Here is a 16040-nt window from a genome sequence, read left to right on the forward strand (position 1 = left end):
AAGAATATTATTCCTAATCCTTATATTTTGTAATACAGCAGGCCCTCGTATAACGTGGTTTGCTCTATGCCAATCCACTATACCGCTGTTTTTATATTATAACCCATATCTCACTGTAATGCTGTCACAAGTCATTATCAAGCTCTTTTACCAGCATACAGATTGAATGTTTGGCATGTTTAACGAAAAAGTTTCATCTGATGTAGTCAATAGCTTGAAAATAAATAGCAAAGTTTCCCACGCTCAGTGAAAATTTCTCTCACACTAATTTAATTGCACTATGGTGACTTGTTACGATCAACATTTTAAAAAATGATCAAGTATATTGCTAGTAATATTTGCATTTATCTGAAGTCTAGTCATCACTTGGTACAGTGTTAGACATCGTCCATAATGTACAGTTTACTCGAACATTGTATCATAATTAATGCAACACAGTTACATTTTAGAAGATTAATAACGGCAGATAAGAATGAAAAAGGAACAACATCTGGTTGTGATATGAAGCCTACTAAGGTACGAAAAATACTGAATTTGAAAATTAAATTATACATTTTGAAGCAAATCGATTCCGTTCAATGACAAGTGGATGTGCGCAATAATTTAGGACTGGCAGGTTCAACTGTAAGAACAATTATAAAAAATAAAGAATTAATTTTAGCAGCGGGAAAGACAGCTGTTCCACTCCAGGAAACTAGGCCGGTTATTATAATTGAAATGGAGAAACTTGTAAATAATTTCATTGAAGATAATATCCAATGCACAATTCCGTTAAGTTAAATATTATTAAAGAAACAGTGATTAGCCTATATGATTTTCTGAAGAAAGCTCACAATTTAAGTGGAACCATTTAAACTAGTAAGGGCGGTAAGATAGATTTAAAATACAGGGAGAAGCCGCAAGTGCAGATCAAGGAGCCGAAACTTTCAAAAAAGAACTAAAAATTATTGAAGAGTGGTGTTAAACTTCTCAACAAGTTTTTAACATAGATGAAACAGACTTTTTTGGAAACGAATGCCTAAAAGAAGTTTCATATCGAAAGAAGAAGAAGAAGAAAAAAAAACAAAAAAAAAAAAAAAAAAAAAAACATGCCAGGTTTAAAAGTGGCGAAGGATCAGTTGACTTTATTGTTGGGTGGTAATGCTGCGGGGATTTTAAAGTAACACCCCTTTTAGTTTACTAGGAAGATCGCCAAAGTATAACCCAAAATCAACCAAAGTTACAAAAACTCGACAGCCCAGGGCCATCGGATTAATAAATTCATGATTTTAAGTTTAATTTTGATATAATGTAGTTACTTACCACATAATTATATACGTATGTAATGGAGAATATTTTATATGTACAAATTTTTAATATTAAATATTTTGAACAACATTTGTGTGCCTTTTTGCTACCGTTTATTATTGATTAGAAAATATCCTATGGAATAGACTGCGACGCTCTGTTTTTCGGGAATGAATTATCAGCGTTAAGTGGGGGGTCACCACCTGTATATGTAAATCGATCTCTTTTCCTGCTCTTTTCCTTAGAATACTATCTAATTGATTCTTTAATCTTGTAATCATGTATGCGTTGTCTAGCCTGTATGTATCACTGTCTGATAAAATTTGATGAATTTTTCGTGTATACGCACTCTTATCTAAGATCACAGTTGTATCCCCCTTATCTGCTTTTTGAATGATAATCTCACTATTTTTCCTAAGTTTCTGTAAATTCTCAAGTTGTAATGAAATTTGCAGAATTCATTCATATTTTACAAGTTGTGCATTGGTCAAAAAAGTAGTTTTTTATTACTACTACACACCTAGCCTGCTACACAGGCAAATTTGTCTGTCACCCCACAAGTTATGAAATGGCATAATTGTATTGCCAACCAAGACAGAACAATGTTTGTTTAGAATTCCTATCTTTTTTAGCATTCCTGAAGAGTCTGAAGATATTTAAATAAGAGACCTCCAAATTCTTAAGCTGAGACCTAAATGTCCACTTCTTACCTTCTTGTGGTGTAACCTCTTAGGAAGGAGCTGGATATATGGCTACCGAACAAACAAGGATGGACTGACAATATGGGAATATGCCAACCAAACTGGATAAATTACAGACTGAAATTATTCCAGCTAAGGTCCCTACCCTGCTTGCCTGGAAACCAAGAACCACAGTGTGATTATACTACTGGAATACCCATCCAGACAAGCACCATCAACATTAGAAGCTTAAACAACAAAGAAGTAGAATTAATGGAATATCTAATAGCAGATATCACAAAACCAAGAGGATGAATACAGGGGAGCTGCAGCTAAACAATTATTATAAATTAATTTATGATGCAAGTAAGTAACACACAGTACAAGAAAGGTGTAACAATAGCTGTGAAAAGCAGTTTGGAAGAAAATTTAATTCAGTGAGCATACAGTATGCTCTGTCTGTGCATACAGTCCAGGTGAAGGCTCAAAACAACATGAAGAAATATAAGTCCTATAATATCTTTAAAAGAGCAGTGGAGTCTAATGATAAAGAAAGTAAGAAATTATTGGAGATTTAAAGACAGAAAGAAACACGAGAAATGAAAAATTAGATATAAAAAACAAAAATAAAATGCAATTATATCTTCGCAAGATAATTTAGGAAAATATGGAAAGATAAATCTAACATTAGTGGTAGAAGACTATTAAAGTTTTGTGCAATGCATGCACATTTTATTGCAAACATAACAGAGTGAAACCTCTTCTTGAATGGCATAACAAAAACAAGAAAAGCATAACCGATTATATCATTATAGAAAACTATCTTAAGCTAGTTAAAGATATTACTGTATGTTTTATTGTAAGCCAAGTGTCGTTCTGGGTTTAATCATATTATTAGATTCAGAATCTCTAATTATTATTAGCTATATGGTGCAAGGAAGCCTGAGACTTATGCTGCACCAGCCAAAAAAAAAAAAAAAAAAAAAAAAATCTGAATTACTCTAAGAGAGAGAAAGAAAAACAGAGTCAGAAGTAGAAGGGAATCATCAAGAAAGAGAAGAATTGAGTACCTGTGGTTATGTACTGACACTGATAATTTATCTGTCACAATTTGTGGTATAACAGAACTACAAAAACAAAAGAGCAGAATGATTGAAGAAACTGTTATTGCAGTTCCATAAAGCATAAATTGCATCAAAGACACCTCCGGTCATCAAATTAGCACTTGTAATATAGTTAAATGCTTTTGAAAATTATGCATATAATATCCTGCATACCAAAAAAAAAAAAAAAATCATATTTACCTTCAAGACAAAATAAAAAGCAAATAGTCATTTCCCATTTGCATGTAGTATCCTTGACAAAAAATTGGCACATTATGAATTTGCACAGACTATAAATAAATTTGATGTTTATTTCTCACATGCTTTGCTTAATGGTTTCTTTAATATTGTGTTGGAAAATAAATCTATGTATCTTTATAAACAGTCAATGTGATATGCATTTTTATGGTGCATAAACAGCTTAAGCCACAATGTGCCAAGAGCAGTTAATTAAAATTAAAAGTTTGGAATAAGTATATTTCCAGTTTTTAATTAAAACATATGGTAAGACTGAATAGCTTGTAACAACTTAATAACATCTGCCACTTTGTCTTTATTTGCTAAAATTCGTCTGAATGTATGCTATTCAGACAATAGGTGTGCTGGTTTTAAACATTGCTGTCATCCTCAACAATCAATAAAAATATGTGTATTGATAATGCGTTGAGGCACAAACTGCACTGAGGAGGATAACCTCCTTTTAATAGGCAAGGATGTGCAATAAATGTATGCTTGATCCTAAGTTTGGCTAACATCACTTCTCTACACGGTTTCTGGAAACTGGTTTGCCACAGTGAAATTGCCAGATTAATCTGACATACTCTATTATTAACATGTTCATGAAGGATTACTGCCAAAATTCTATACAAAGCAATCTAATTTTGCTATAGTTGTCTGTATGGGATACCAATATTATGGAAATCAACACAGACCCAGTCGCAGGTTCTGCCATTTTTCATTGATACATTTCAGTATAATTCAGTGGTTGAGTTTAATACTTGTTTAATTCTCTGCACTAAAATCATGTCCATTAATTCTTTACCAATGCAATATGTTGCATGTCATACTGTAAAAGAATTAGCATAGGTGAAAACACACATAAAATAACTGGAGAATTATACAAGGAACAGGAACATTTGATTTTAGAATCAAAACCGATATCAAAATAATAATGAGTGTGAAATAAAATAACTGTGTGATTATCCACTGAATGTTAACATTGCACTCTGAAATCGAAACTGGAATCGAAATGAGAGAGGTCACATGGGCTACTGTCCTCCATATGAGTTGGGCACAAATTACATAAACAGCTCAACCACAGCAGATCTCATTTTACATGAATGGTATGAATTAGCTTTTATCATTTAGTACCTCCTGAGCATGTGCTACCTGCACATACTATCTGTCTTTGTAATAAAGTGCATAAAAAACAAGTTTCAAGGTGGAGGTTGAGTTAGAACACTGATGTGGATTGTATCAAAGATTATTATGATGTGCAGGTGTCATATGTCATCAATTTCGGGATATCAGTTTAATGGATATATAGCATGTGCCTAAATTCCATGGAACAAATGCAGAAGCATACTGTACATCTAAAAATAAGAAATAAAGTTCCTATAAAAATGTCTCAAAAGTCTATTTCCAAGATATTAAGCATTAATCATAAATTACAAAAAAGTGTAAAATGGCAAAATATTTTTATGTTCAATATGACTGTGTAAATGGACTTTACACAATAAAATCACATATGTACCAACATAAATAATGTTTATTTACTATATGAACAATAAGAATTACTCAGTTGCAAGTAACCAGCACGGCAGAGCACATCCTTCAGTGTCAATAATTACTTGAGTTTCACAATGACTGCCTCACTGTTTCCACCATGGCATTTGCTAAATTGATATTATGGGAGCCACTACAAATCTGCACTTTTGCTGAGTTAAGTGATACGATTTTAATTTAAATGTGAGGTTCATAATTCTCACATCAACATTTAAACACCTTGTATATCTTAGGCAGCTAAGGTGCTGAATTATAGTCAGTATGAACTGCAATTCAGATAGGGCGCCTCCGTAGCCAGGTGGGAAGGAGCAGCAGTGTGTAGCACACGCTTCTTGATTAGACCGGGGTTCGAGCCCGTCACCACCAAATACGGAGGACGCGGAAAGGTCAGGAAATGACCACCACATATCCCGGAGCAATATGGCCTTAGTTGCTAATGCTCCTAAAAACCAAATAACATAACAACAGCAATTCAGATGAATAAGTATTGAAATGCATACTGTCTTATTATGCAAATGGAAATATTCTGAAAGATCAAAGATTCAAATTTGGTAAGGTTTTTTTCACTACTGCTGTCCCGTTATGGTCAATTTTGTATTTTATTCTTTCTTTTTTTATTTATTTATTTTTTTATTTGCCATTTCTCATATTTTCTGGAATAGTCCAGATGAAGACGATTGCCCTTACAGTTATAGCCATATTGCAGACTGGCAAAATATTTCGGTTTGTGCATGATCTTTGAATCCACAGCTGGTACAAATAGGGATTCTTTACATTTATAACATCTTAGGTGATTAGGAATACACAACTAGATTACACTAAATGAATGAAATAATTATGTTGCATATAAGAATCAGTAAACCATATTTTTTTAAAAACCAGTTTTCTTTTTGCTTGCACAACCTTTTACTCTCATAATTCTTGAACAATAAATAAATAAATTTGTTGTCTATATACCAGGATGACACACAAGGTCAGAAGTTCATATGATAGAGATTATGAAATACCAAATGTGAGAGGTATTAGAACCTACAGTTCTCTGTACCATTCATGGGTTGAATCAAAGAGAAGACAGGAGTATATAGTAGTCGTGTGTGCGCCCAAACCTTGGTTACTAAAGTGCATGTACTTTTGTACCTTCCAGTTGACTACTCAGCTATTTCTTCCTCACTTATGTTCATTAAGTCCCATTCTGAGATAACACCTTTGCATGAATTCAGAGTTGTATCTTAACAGGTTGCCACCAAAGGACAAAAATTTTAAGCAAGTCTTAGCATGTCTGCAGTCTCAATCAATAGGTCTCCCTCTTTCTGGGCACTTCTGGATGAAGAAAAGTGATGGTTTTCTTAATGGCTGATCTAATTTTGAGTGAGAAATCAAGAATGCACTTGTTCTTAATCCTTAGGATTAGAATTGGCAAAATAAGGCCTGTATATCTCATTAGACATTGAACACAGACTCATATGATAGAAATGCATCTTAGAACAGGGTATGCCTTTTGGCCTTGGGAGGCTGTCTTTATTTCCCAGGTTTACAGCCCATCCACATGCAGTCAGGAGCAGTTCAGCTTAGTATGAAGTGCAAGGGTTAGTATAGCCAGTTGAACTAATTAAAATGAAATAAAAAGATACTTTCCTTTTCTGTGTTCTCTTCCTGATGCTTTTTGGTAAGTAGAACTGCTAAAAAGTTTATAACTGCAAGAGAAAGCAGGGGGAACTGAAAGTTCCCAGAGAGAAAAACATTCTATAAACACAAGGATTGCTTGGCACCTGGGGCCAAGTTTCTTAGATAGGTATCATATTTCATATTTAAGAGAAAATTTACCTACATAAAAAAAAAGTGAAAAAGAGAACACATACTTCTACAATTTTATTATCACTGTTGTGAACTTGATAGTAATAAGGAGATAGCTCATTCTTTTTTCTTTTATGCAAGAGTTCCTTTGGCTCTTTTTGGTGCCTAATTGTGATCAAGCCATCAGATGTTCCTGTTACAACAACTTTATCCCTGGGCTAGCAAAGAAACAAAGGAAAAAAAAAAAAAAAAAAAAAAAAACTCATTCAAATTTTTATTATACAATTATCTTAAAAAGAAAAAAAAAAAAAAAAAAAAAACTCATGTAAGTACAGAGAAAAATGTTTAAAACTGTAATGGTGATTATTAATTCAAACTAAATGATACCTACAAAGATTGCAACTCTCAGTCACACTAAGTCAGTGGTTCCCAAACTACTGAAATCTATCAAAAATCCCCTTCAAAAATCAAAGTTTGCTGACCCATATATATATATATATATATATACACACACACACACACACACACACGCTAGGTTTTCTGAAAAGAAAATCTGCAAGAAAAAAACGATGACTTTATTCTTATTTTTACATAAGAATATATAAAAATAACTTTATCATCAATTTGTTTTACATAGAATGAATAATTTGACCAGTTTTAGAGGGTCCCTTTCACGGACTCCCTGAAACTGGTCTACGAACCTCTAGGGTCTGTGGACCCCAATTTGGGAAATGCTGCACAAGGTAATTAAAAGAGTGAATAGCCTGTTCCCTCCTTCAATTACTCTTATTCTGAAATATTTCCAAAGTCCACTGGCTGGTTCATTCATATAAAGCAGTTCTTCCCACTTAAAGTAGAGAGGGGGATACATTTTAAAAATCTGTGTGGGTATTTGGCTTGCCACACTGATAATACTTGCAATGACATGTATCCAAACATTTATAAACTAGCTGAGTCACATCAAGATCAGGGACCTCAATACTAGTCATATATGATTTGTAAGATACAACAAACTATCAGAACAGAGATCTTGTTAAAAATGCTTGCTGATATATATTACATAAAATTGATTTTATGTAATATATATCAACAGGTTTTTTTTATTTCAAAAGAAATTCACAGATACACTATCAACTTATTTGTAAAGTAATTTGATAGTGTATCCATAATATTTTGATTAACTAGTTTTATACATGAAAAATTATTTTCATTTTCATAAAGGGAACATTAGAATTAATGCCTTGTAAAAGAAAGGGGGTGTTGGGTTCAAAAAAATTTGGGAATCAAATCAGTGTAGAGGCTTTCTGGTATCAACTCCTATGGTCATAAGTGCACCAGTTCTTATGTTAGTAGTATACAGATTATGCAGATTTTGTTTACAGATTATACAGATTTTGTTGGTAGATAGTTGTGTTCATGATTTGCATGATATCCAGAATAACTCACTGGGTTTAAAGATACATATTGAGATGAGATGATATTATGGATACACTATCAAATTACTTCACAAATAAGTTGATAGTGTATCAGTGTATGTGTTCCATGTTGGAAACCCACAAACTGCAATGAATTGTAGCATCTCAGTTCCTCTGTTTTTAATTACATTTTTCTCCAGCTTTCTTGTACATATTAACAGAGGGTAGGATAATCCATTTGAAATGTATACCTTCAGATTTAACTATCATAACATATAACATGGACAGAGAAACATTCAGCAGCACACAGCGAGATACTGATTTATTTGGAAAATCACAAAAAGTCCAGTTTAAAGTGACTCAATTTTTAATGTCCTAAACCACTAATTTCTCTGCTCATACTGTCATTCATTATGTTGCTGATGAATATGCATGTACTTTTTTTTCGTAACATAATGAACAATGTGATACCACAGATTTTACTCAGCTGTAAATACAGGCAGAACAGAATGAGATATGAATTAACATTTACTTTCCTTAAAATATGTTTTTTTTTTTAGCCTTTTGAAAGAACCAAACAAGAAAATATTCTCGTTTATACTCTAGTAAAATCACTTTAAGTCAGAGGAATTTACATTATTTATTTTGACAATAAATACGATCATAAACTGTATTTAGTAGTTAGATGATCTTGAACCATGTTCCACTCAAAGCACATGTGCTTTTGCACCTTTTGTTACATGACATTCAGCTATGAAAAAGCCTTTTTGGTTTGTGATAATGAATGCATTACTGCAAGGTAAGTTTTCCTTAGTTTTCCAGGAGCAAATTCCTTGTCCTGGCAAAAGTTTACCACAACAGATTTCTGATCAACCTGAAACATTTCCCTCACATCACATTAAATTCTAAATAAATTTTAAATCTAAAGAGATTTAATGTTCAAAACATAACGCTCCACAACCATGGCAGCCTGACAGCCCAGTCTCAAGCAATTCTGAAGCCATTAGGAGTTTAAGAACTGCCTAGCACAGGAATTGATAAAACTAAATCGTACCATCAGTAAAAATATGGGAACAATAAGCTTGCAATCGAGAATCATAGGGAAAATATAATTGCCATATGTGACTAATTAGAATCAACAACACTCGATTTTTCAAAGAAAATTTGAAACAAGAAGTACAGTTGTACTTCTTGTTTCAAAATTTTAACTAACGTCCAAAGGGATAAAAGAATATATGGAAATAAAATAGTATAGTCAAAAAAGTGAAGAAATAATAAGTTAATAGCAAAAATAAACTGGCACAAAAACAGCAGCACTGGATTGTTCAGTCAGACCTGCTGCTGACTGAACAAGCACCAATAAATTCATTTACTTTTACTGTCATACTCTGATTCTGACATTCAATTCAACATCTCATTCTTGTGGAGATTTAATGTCCTAAAATGAGAAAAACCCAAAAACTGGTAATTGCCAAGTCCTGAAGCTGCTGGTATTTGTAGGTGCTGTCTGCTTTTTACTTATAATAACAAAAATGAATTGCCTCATTTTTCTTTTGAAAGTACTACTAAATAAAAAACACACACAATTAAAAATTTAACTGTATTATGAATTTCAGCATGAGGGATTATACTCCCCTCAGTTTAAACAATGCATACTCCACAGTCATAATACTAATACCAACACAAGACATCAAATTTAAAACTTTACTGCTAAGCTCAAAGCTGGATGTGAATACATCCAGCTTTGAGCTTAGCAGTAAAGTGCTGCTGTTTTTGTGCCGGTTTATTTTTGTGATTAACTTATTATTTCTTCACTTTTCTGACTATACTATTTTATTTCCACATATTCTTTTATCCCTTTGGACGTTAGTTAAAATTTAAGCTGGATGACAATACATCGTGTCCACTGACTGGCTAACCTTCATACGTACATAATTGATGTTTAAATACAGTAGAGAGTCGATAATCCAAACTAATTGGGACTGGAGATAGCATACGCACATAACTGAAGTTTAAATACAGTAGAGAGTCGATAATCCAAACTAATTGGGACTGGGGGTAGCATACGTACATAACTGAAGTTTAAATACAGTAGAGAGTCAATAATCCAAACTAACTGGGACTGGGGGGTAGTTCAGACTTCCAATTGTTCGGATTTTAGAACTTATGAAAAATACTGGTCTGGAAACAACAACACTGGCTTTAAAATCTGAGGGACTACCTAATTTTTTTATTAAAATTCTGCACAATTTCACACAACAAAGATCCAGATATGGGTTCTCCTAAACTTCATCTCTATATGAACCACAAATAAACAGCATCTTCAAGGGATGGGTCATTAGTTGTTCTCTCTTTTTTTTTGCTCCATCTGAATCAAGTTTCGATGTGAATTTTAAAATCTTTACCTTGCTGTTTTTAATGTCTGTTATGGTTGACTTTCCAACATATTCAACTTTTGCTAACGAAGCCCGGCTTTCTCCCACTGAATGTTTAAAATCTTAATCTTTGATCCAATTGGTAAAAATTTCTGCTTCCTTTTAAAAGACAAAGAAAACTACAGTATGGTGAAATAAAATTCTGTAAAATCTCTGTTCAGAACCTTTTCACTCCATATCTCACTAGCACGTGTCGTGTTAGTTGCCAATTTCTGTGTACCATGTTTTGTTATTGATTGGCACTTATCTTTTTTTACTGTTTTAGATCTTACAACCCCACCCCTCCCAAAAAAGACAGCGAGCAGAAATATCAGATTACAAAGTGTTATGTTCAGTTAGTACTGTGTGTATATTAATTAAGTTATTAATTAATTAAGCACATAAGCGTAAATTTTTATTTTAACCTGTGGATAACATTCTTCCGATTTTCACATATCATTTAATTTTGTAATTGGTAAGAGAAAAAAAAAAAAAGGTGTAAAATTGTGCTTTATATCTTCATTTTTATAGCCTGTGGATAATATTTTCTGATTTTCACTTTTGGTGTTTAATATAATCAAAATTCAATTCACAAATGTGATCATAATAACTGGCACTTACTGTAATTATTTTATGGCACCAGCATAAAAAAAAAAAAGAAAGAATGTTGGCTCGGGATTTTCTACTGCTTGTGCAGCACTGAGTGAGCAATTGTGACATACGTGCTCATATGACCAAAAGTCTGATGGTAAGAACAGGCACCTAACACTGATGGGATAGCGATGTTTTCAGTTCAAAGGTTCAGGAGATTAAAAATTATGTAGTTTTGTGAAAATAGATTACAACTTACAAATCAGTACTGCCGCATCTTATATTCTGTTTTTCTGAATATTTGAACATAGGATCTGTATCACTGCTCTATGCAATCAACACAAATAAAGGTTTTTTGCCTAATTTGCTGGACTGATTTGTTCTGATCTGTTCTTGTGTATGCAAATAAATTTCTCAGATAATCTGTACTGATGTATCTACTTGTATTGGTTAAATAAATTAAAAATTTATGGGAAAACTGGATGGTAAATATAATAACAAGCCTTATTCATGGACTTGAATTTATTCATACTGAAAAGGGAAATTGCAGATCTGGTCATAGTAAAAAATTGGTTAAAAAAATTTAATGAGTTCTGAGATTCTTCCGTCTAAGATAATTTTAACCTGTGCATGTGCATTATTACATGCATTCATGATGGCTAATATTCTTTAGGGTTTAGTGATACACAATATATTGTCCAGATACCTTCTATAATACATAATTTGGGGATGAAAGGATTTGTTCTTTTCTCAACTGATACAATTCTGATTCAAGTCCATTTAAAATTTTGATAAATTTGCACACGAGCAAATTTGTCTGTAAACTTTATTTTCGAAAATAATATAATTAGCATCAAACAAGAAGTTTAACCTTTTACAAAAAAAAAAAAAAAAAACATAAAATAAAAAAAAAATAAATAAATAAATAAAAAAAATATCCAGAAATTTAGTTTGTGCATTAAGGCTGTAATAATCTATCATTGTTTCCGGTTAACTGGTTTTAAATCAAAAAATGATTGCACTAGCCACTTTCTTTTGGAAAAGGAAGTGGTTAGTGCATTTTTACTCCAGAGAATTAAAAGAGTAGTAGTAGTAGCAGTGGCATTTGATAGGCGCCTCCGTAGCCAGGTGGGAAGGAGCAGCAGTGCGTAGCACACGCTTCTTGATTAGACCGGGGTTCGAGCCCGTCACCACCAAATACAGAGGATGCAGAAAGGTCAGGGAATGACCACCGCATACCCCCGAGCAATATGGCCTTAGTTGCTAATGCTCCAAATAACAAACAAACAATGACCTTAGTGGCATTTGATGCAAGAAAGCAAGTGTATGAGCTTATGCAGCATCAGCCAGGAAAAAAAAAAAAAAAAAAAAAAATCACACAATTCCCTCCAAATGCCTGTCCAGTTCCTCCTTAAATTTATTCAACCTATCAACTTCCACAATGACAGATGGAAGTTTGTTCCAGCAATTAACCACACGCTGGCTAAAGGCAAATTTCCGCACATCTATTCTACATCTGTCTTTTCTTAATTTGAATTTATGCCCCCTTAGGTTTGTAATCTGAACAAGTGGAAGGATCCCATCAGAATTCAGCGTGCTCAACCCATTCAAGGCCTTATACACCTCAATCAGATCACTGCCCAGGTGCCCAGTCTCCAGCCATTGCAATTTGCAGAACTTAAGCCTCTCTTGGTAAGAGGATCCCTTCTTTCCCCTCACCAATCTTGTTGCCCTTCTCTGTACACGCTCAAGTAAATCTACAGCCTTCCTAAAATGAGGCCTCCAGACCTGTACGCAGTACTCAAGGCATGGCCTGACCATTGCCTTATACAGAGGGATAATCACCTCCTTTTCCCTGCTAGCAAAATTCCTATATATCATTGACAAAGCCCCATGACCCGCCCTGGCAGCTTGTCTGCATTGCTCAGAAAACTTCACATCTGACTGCACAATTACTCCCAGGTCTTTTTCATTTTCTACCACCTTAAGTGTAGTACAACACAGTTGGTATGTTTCTCTGGGGTTACTTCTACCCATATGCAGTACTTTGCATATACAAAACAACAGTGGACCTAACACCGAACCCTGTGGGACACTCCACTAATAACATTAGTCCAAGAAGAGCAGCACCCATTGATTACCACCCTCTGTCTTCTCCCACTTAACCATCCTTTTATCCATTGTAGCAACTTACCCTTAATACCATTCTGCTTCAATTTGTACAATAGTCTTCCATTCGCAACAGTGTCAAAAGCTTTCCTGAAATCTCAAATATATGATATCAAAATTATTTTTTGCATGCAGTTCCTTTGTAACCACATCATAATATCCTATCAAATTTGTCAGACAAGACTTTCCCTTAACAAACCCATGCTGTGTCTGAATTATTGCTGCAGTCTTGTCTAGATGATCCTGCAATGCATCTTTAACCAGTGACTCCATTATTTTACCCGGAACAGAAGTTAAACTAACTGGTCTGTAATTACTCGTGTCTCCCTTCGAACCCCCTTTGTGAATTGGGGATACATTTGCACATCTCCAATCCGTGGGAACCTCTCCTGAGTCCAAGTATGCTCTCATAATTATGGCTAAGGGTTTGCTTAGTTGCTTTGCCGCCTCCTTTAATATAACTGGATAGATCCCATCCACCCAGGTGCTTTTCTTATGTTTAACTTCAACAATTTCTCCTCCACTTTGCTTTCAGTTATTACAAAATCATTAAGTATTACTGCTCTTGGAAAGAGCAGTGGTACACTTTAATTTTCTGGGCTTTAATTCTCAGGGTACCTTTTTATATCAACTTTAGATTAACCCTTTGTGGTCCAATGTTTCCTCGCACACACCATTGTAAAATTTCTCTTCCGGTCCAATGTTCTGTCAGACACACATTTCTGTTTTGCCTATTTTATAGCTTGTTTTCTTACTTTTCAGGTATAATTATTGAATTGCCTTCTACTTATACTTCATATGAGCACTGATGAATTAATTGAAATGTTAGCATTCAATTGTTAACATTCAGTGGCTGTAGTTTTTCTTTGTTTTTAGTGTTCAATGTGTATTTACTCTCTACCAAAAACAAAGTGTTTAGTCATAGAATTTAGTTATATACTAAATGGGAAGCATTCAAACAATTCATCTTGGTAACTACTGGGCTTTTCATACCAACTAAGAGATATTGTTTGGAGTTCAGACCTGAATGGATATCAGATGAACTAGCGAGATGTGTGGCAGAGAGGAGGAGTGCATGGGATACATATGAATTAACAGGTGACACAGAAGCCTATGGAAGATATTAGCATTAGCATTAGTAGAGGCATTTGATGCAAGAAAGCAGGCTTATGCAGCATCAGCCAAAAAAAAAATAACATAAATAAATAAAAATAACCACTTCCACTTCACCCCTCTGTTCGTTCGAAATACCTGTCCAGCTGAGCCTTAAACTTATTTAGGCTATCAACTTCCACGACAAGGGATGGAAGTCTGTTCCACCTACCAACCACCCGCTGGCTAAAGGCAAATTTCCGCACATCTATCCTACATCTGTCTTTCCTCAATTTGAATTTATGCCCTCTCAGGTGATTATTCTGAGCAAGAGGAAGAATCCCATCAGCATTGAGCATGCTCAAACCATTCAAGACTTTGTACACCTCTATCAGATCACCTCGCTGGTGCCTAGTTTCCAGACACTGTAATTCGCAAAACTTAAGCCTTTCTTCGTAAGAGCACCCCTTTGTCCCATTCACCAATCTTGTTGCCCTTCTCTGTACTCGTTCCAGCAGCTCTACATCCTTCTTGAAATGAGGACCTGTATACAGTACTCTAGGTGTGGCCTGACCATCGCCTTATACAATGGAATAATCACCTCCTTATCCCTGCTGGAAAAATTCCCGTATATCATTGACAATACTCCATGAGCTACTCCTGCAGCCCATCTGCACTGCTCAGAGAACTTCATATCTGCCTGCACAACCACCACCAGGTCCCTTTCATTCTCTACCACTGTCAGTGTAGTACCACAGAGTTGATAAGTTGCTCTGGGGTTGCTGTTTCCCATATGTAGTACTTTACATTTGTCAATGTTAAACTTCATTTGCCACCTCGAAGCCCATCTGCTCAACCTTTCCAAATCCTGTTGCAGCAGCACAGTGTCAGTAGTGTCCTTGACAACCCGGCCAACCTTCGTATCGTCTGCAAACTTGGACATTAAGCTTGATATACCATCATCAATATCATTTATAAATACAGAAAACAATAAAGGACCCAATACTGAACCCTGAGGGACTCCACTAATAACATTAGTCCACGATGAGCAGTGTCCATTGATTACCACTCTCTGTCTTCTCCCCCTCAACCACCCCTTTATCCATAGCAGCAATTTGCCTCCAATGCCACACCGCTCCAATTTGTGCAGCAGTCTTCCATGTGCAACAGTATCAAAAGCCTTTCTAAGATCCAAGTATATAATATCAAAGTTATTCCCTGCATCCAGTTCTTTTGTGACTGCATCATAGTATCCAATCAAATTGGTCAGGCAAGACTTCCCCTTAACAAAACCATGCTGTGTCCTAGCTATAACTGAAGTCTTGTCTAGATGATCCTGCAGTGCTTCTTTAACCAGTGTCTCCATTAATTTTCCGGGAACAGAAGTTAAACTCACAGGTCTATAATTACTTGTGTCAGCCTTTGATCCCCCTTTGTGAATTGGGGTCACATTTGCACATCTCCAGTCCATGGGTACCTCCCCTGAGTCCAAGGAAGCTCTCATAATTATGGCTAAGGGTTTGCTTACTTCCTTTGCTGCCTCCTTTAATATAACTGGATAGATCCCATCCACCCCAGGTGCCTTTCTTGTGTTTATCTTCAACAATTTCTCCTCCACTTTGCTCTCAGTTATTACAAGATTCTCTAGCTTACTGCTAGAGTTGAATACACCCCTGGCATTCCCCTCGTTGAATAACTCCTCATGTGTGA

The 16040-nt window shown here is 34.8% G+C and overlaps 1 protein-coding gene across 1 annotated transcript in view; it reads right to left on the reverse strand.

The window, feature by feature from the left end:
• Window positions 1–16040, reverse strand: part of LOC150083245 (U3 small nucleolar RNA-associated protein 15 homolog) — a 192624-nt gene that overhangs the window by 36816 nt on the left and 139768 nt on the right. Inside the window, exon 8 of the mRNA XM_090378448.1 lies at window positions 6715–6867. Coding sequence (XP_090234574.1) covers window positions 6715–6867 — 153 coding nt within the window. The remainder of the gene's footprint in view (window positions 1–6714; window positions 6868–16040) is intronic.

The sequence above is a fragment of the Mastigoproctus giganteus genome, chromosome 7, assembly GCF_048544385.1.
Source record: "Mastigoproctus giganteus isolate SK-2022 chromosome 7, ASM4854438v1, whole genome shotgun sequence".
In the NCBI taxonomy this organism is placed as follows: Eukaryota; Metazoa; Arthropoda; class Arachnida; order Uropygi; family Thelyphonidae; genus Mastigoproctus; species Mastigoproctus giganteus.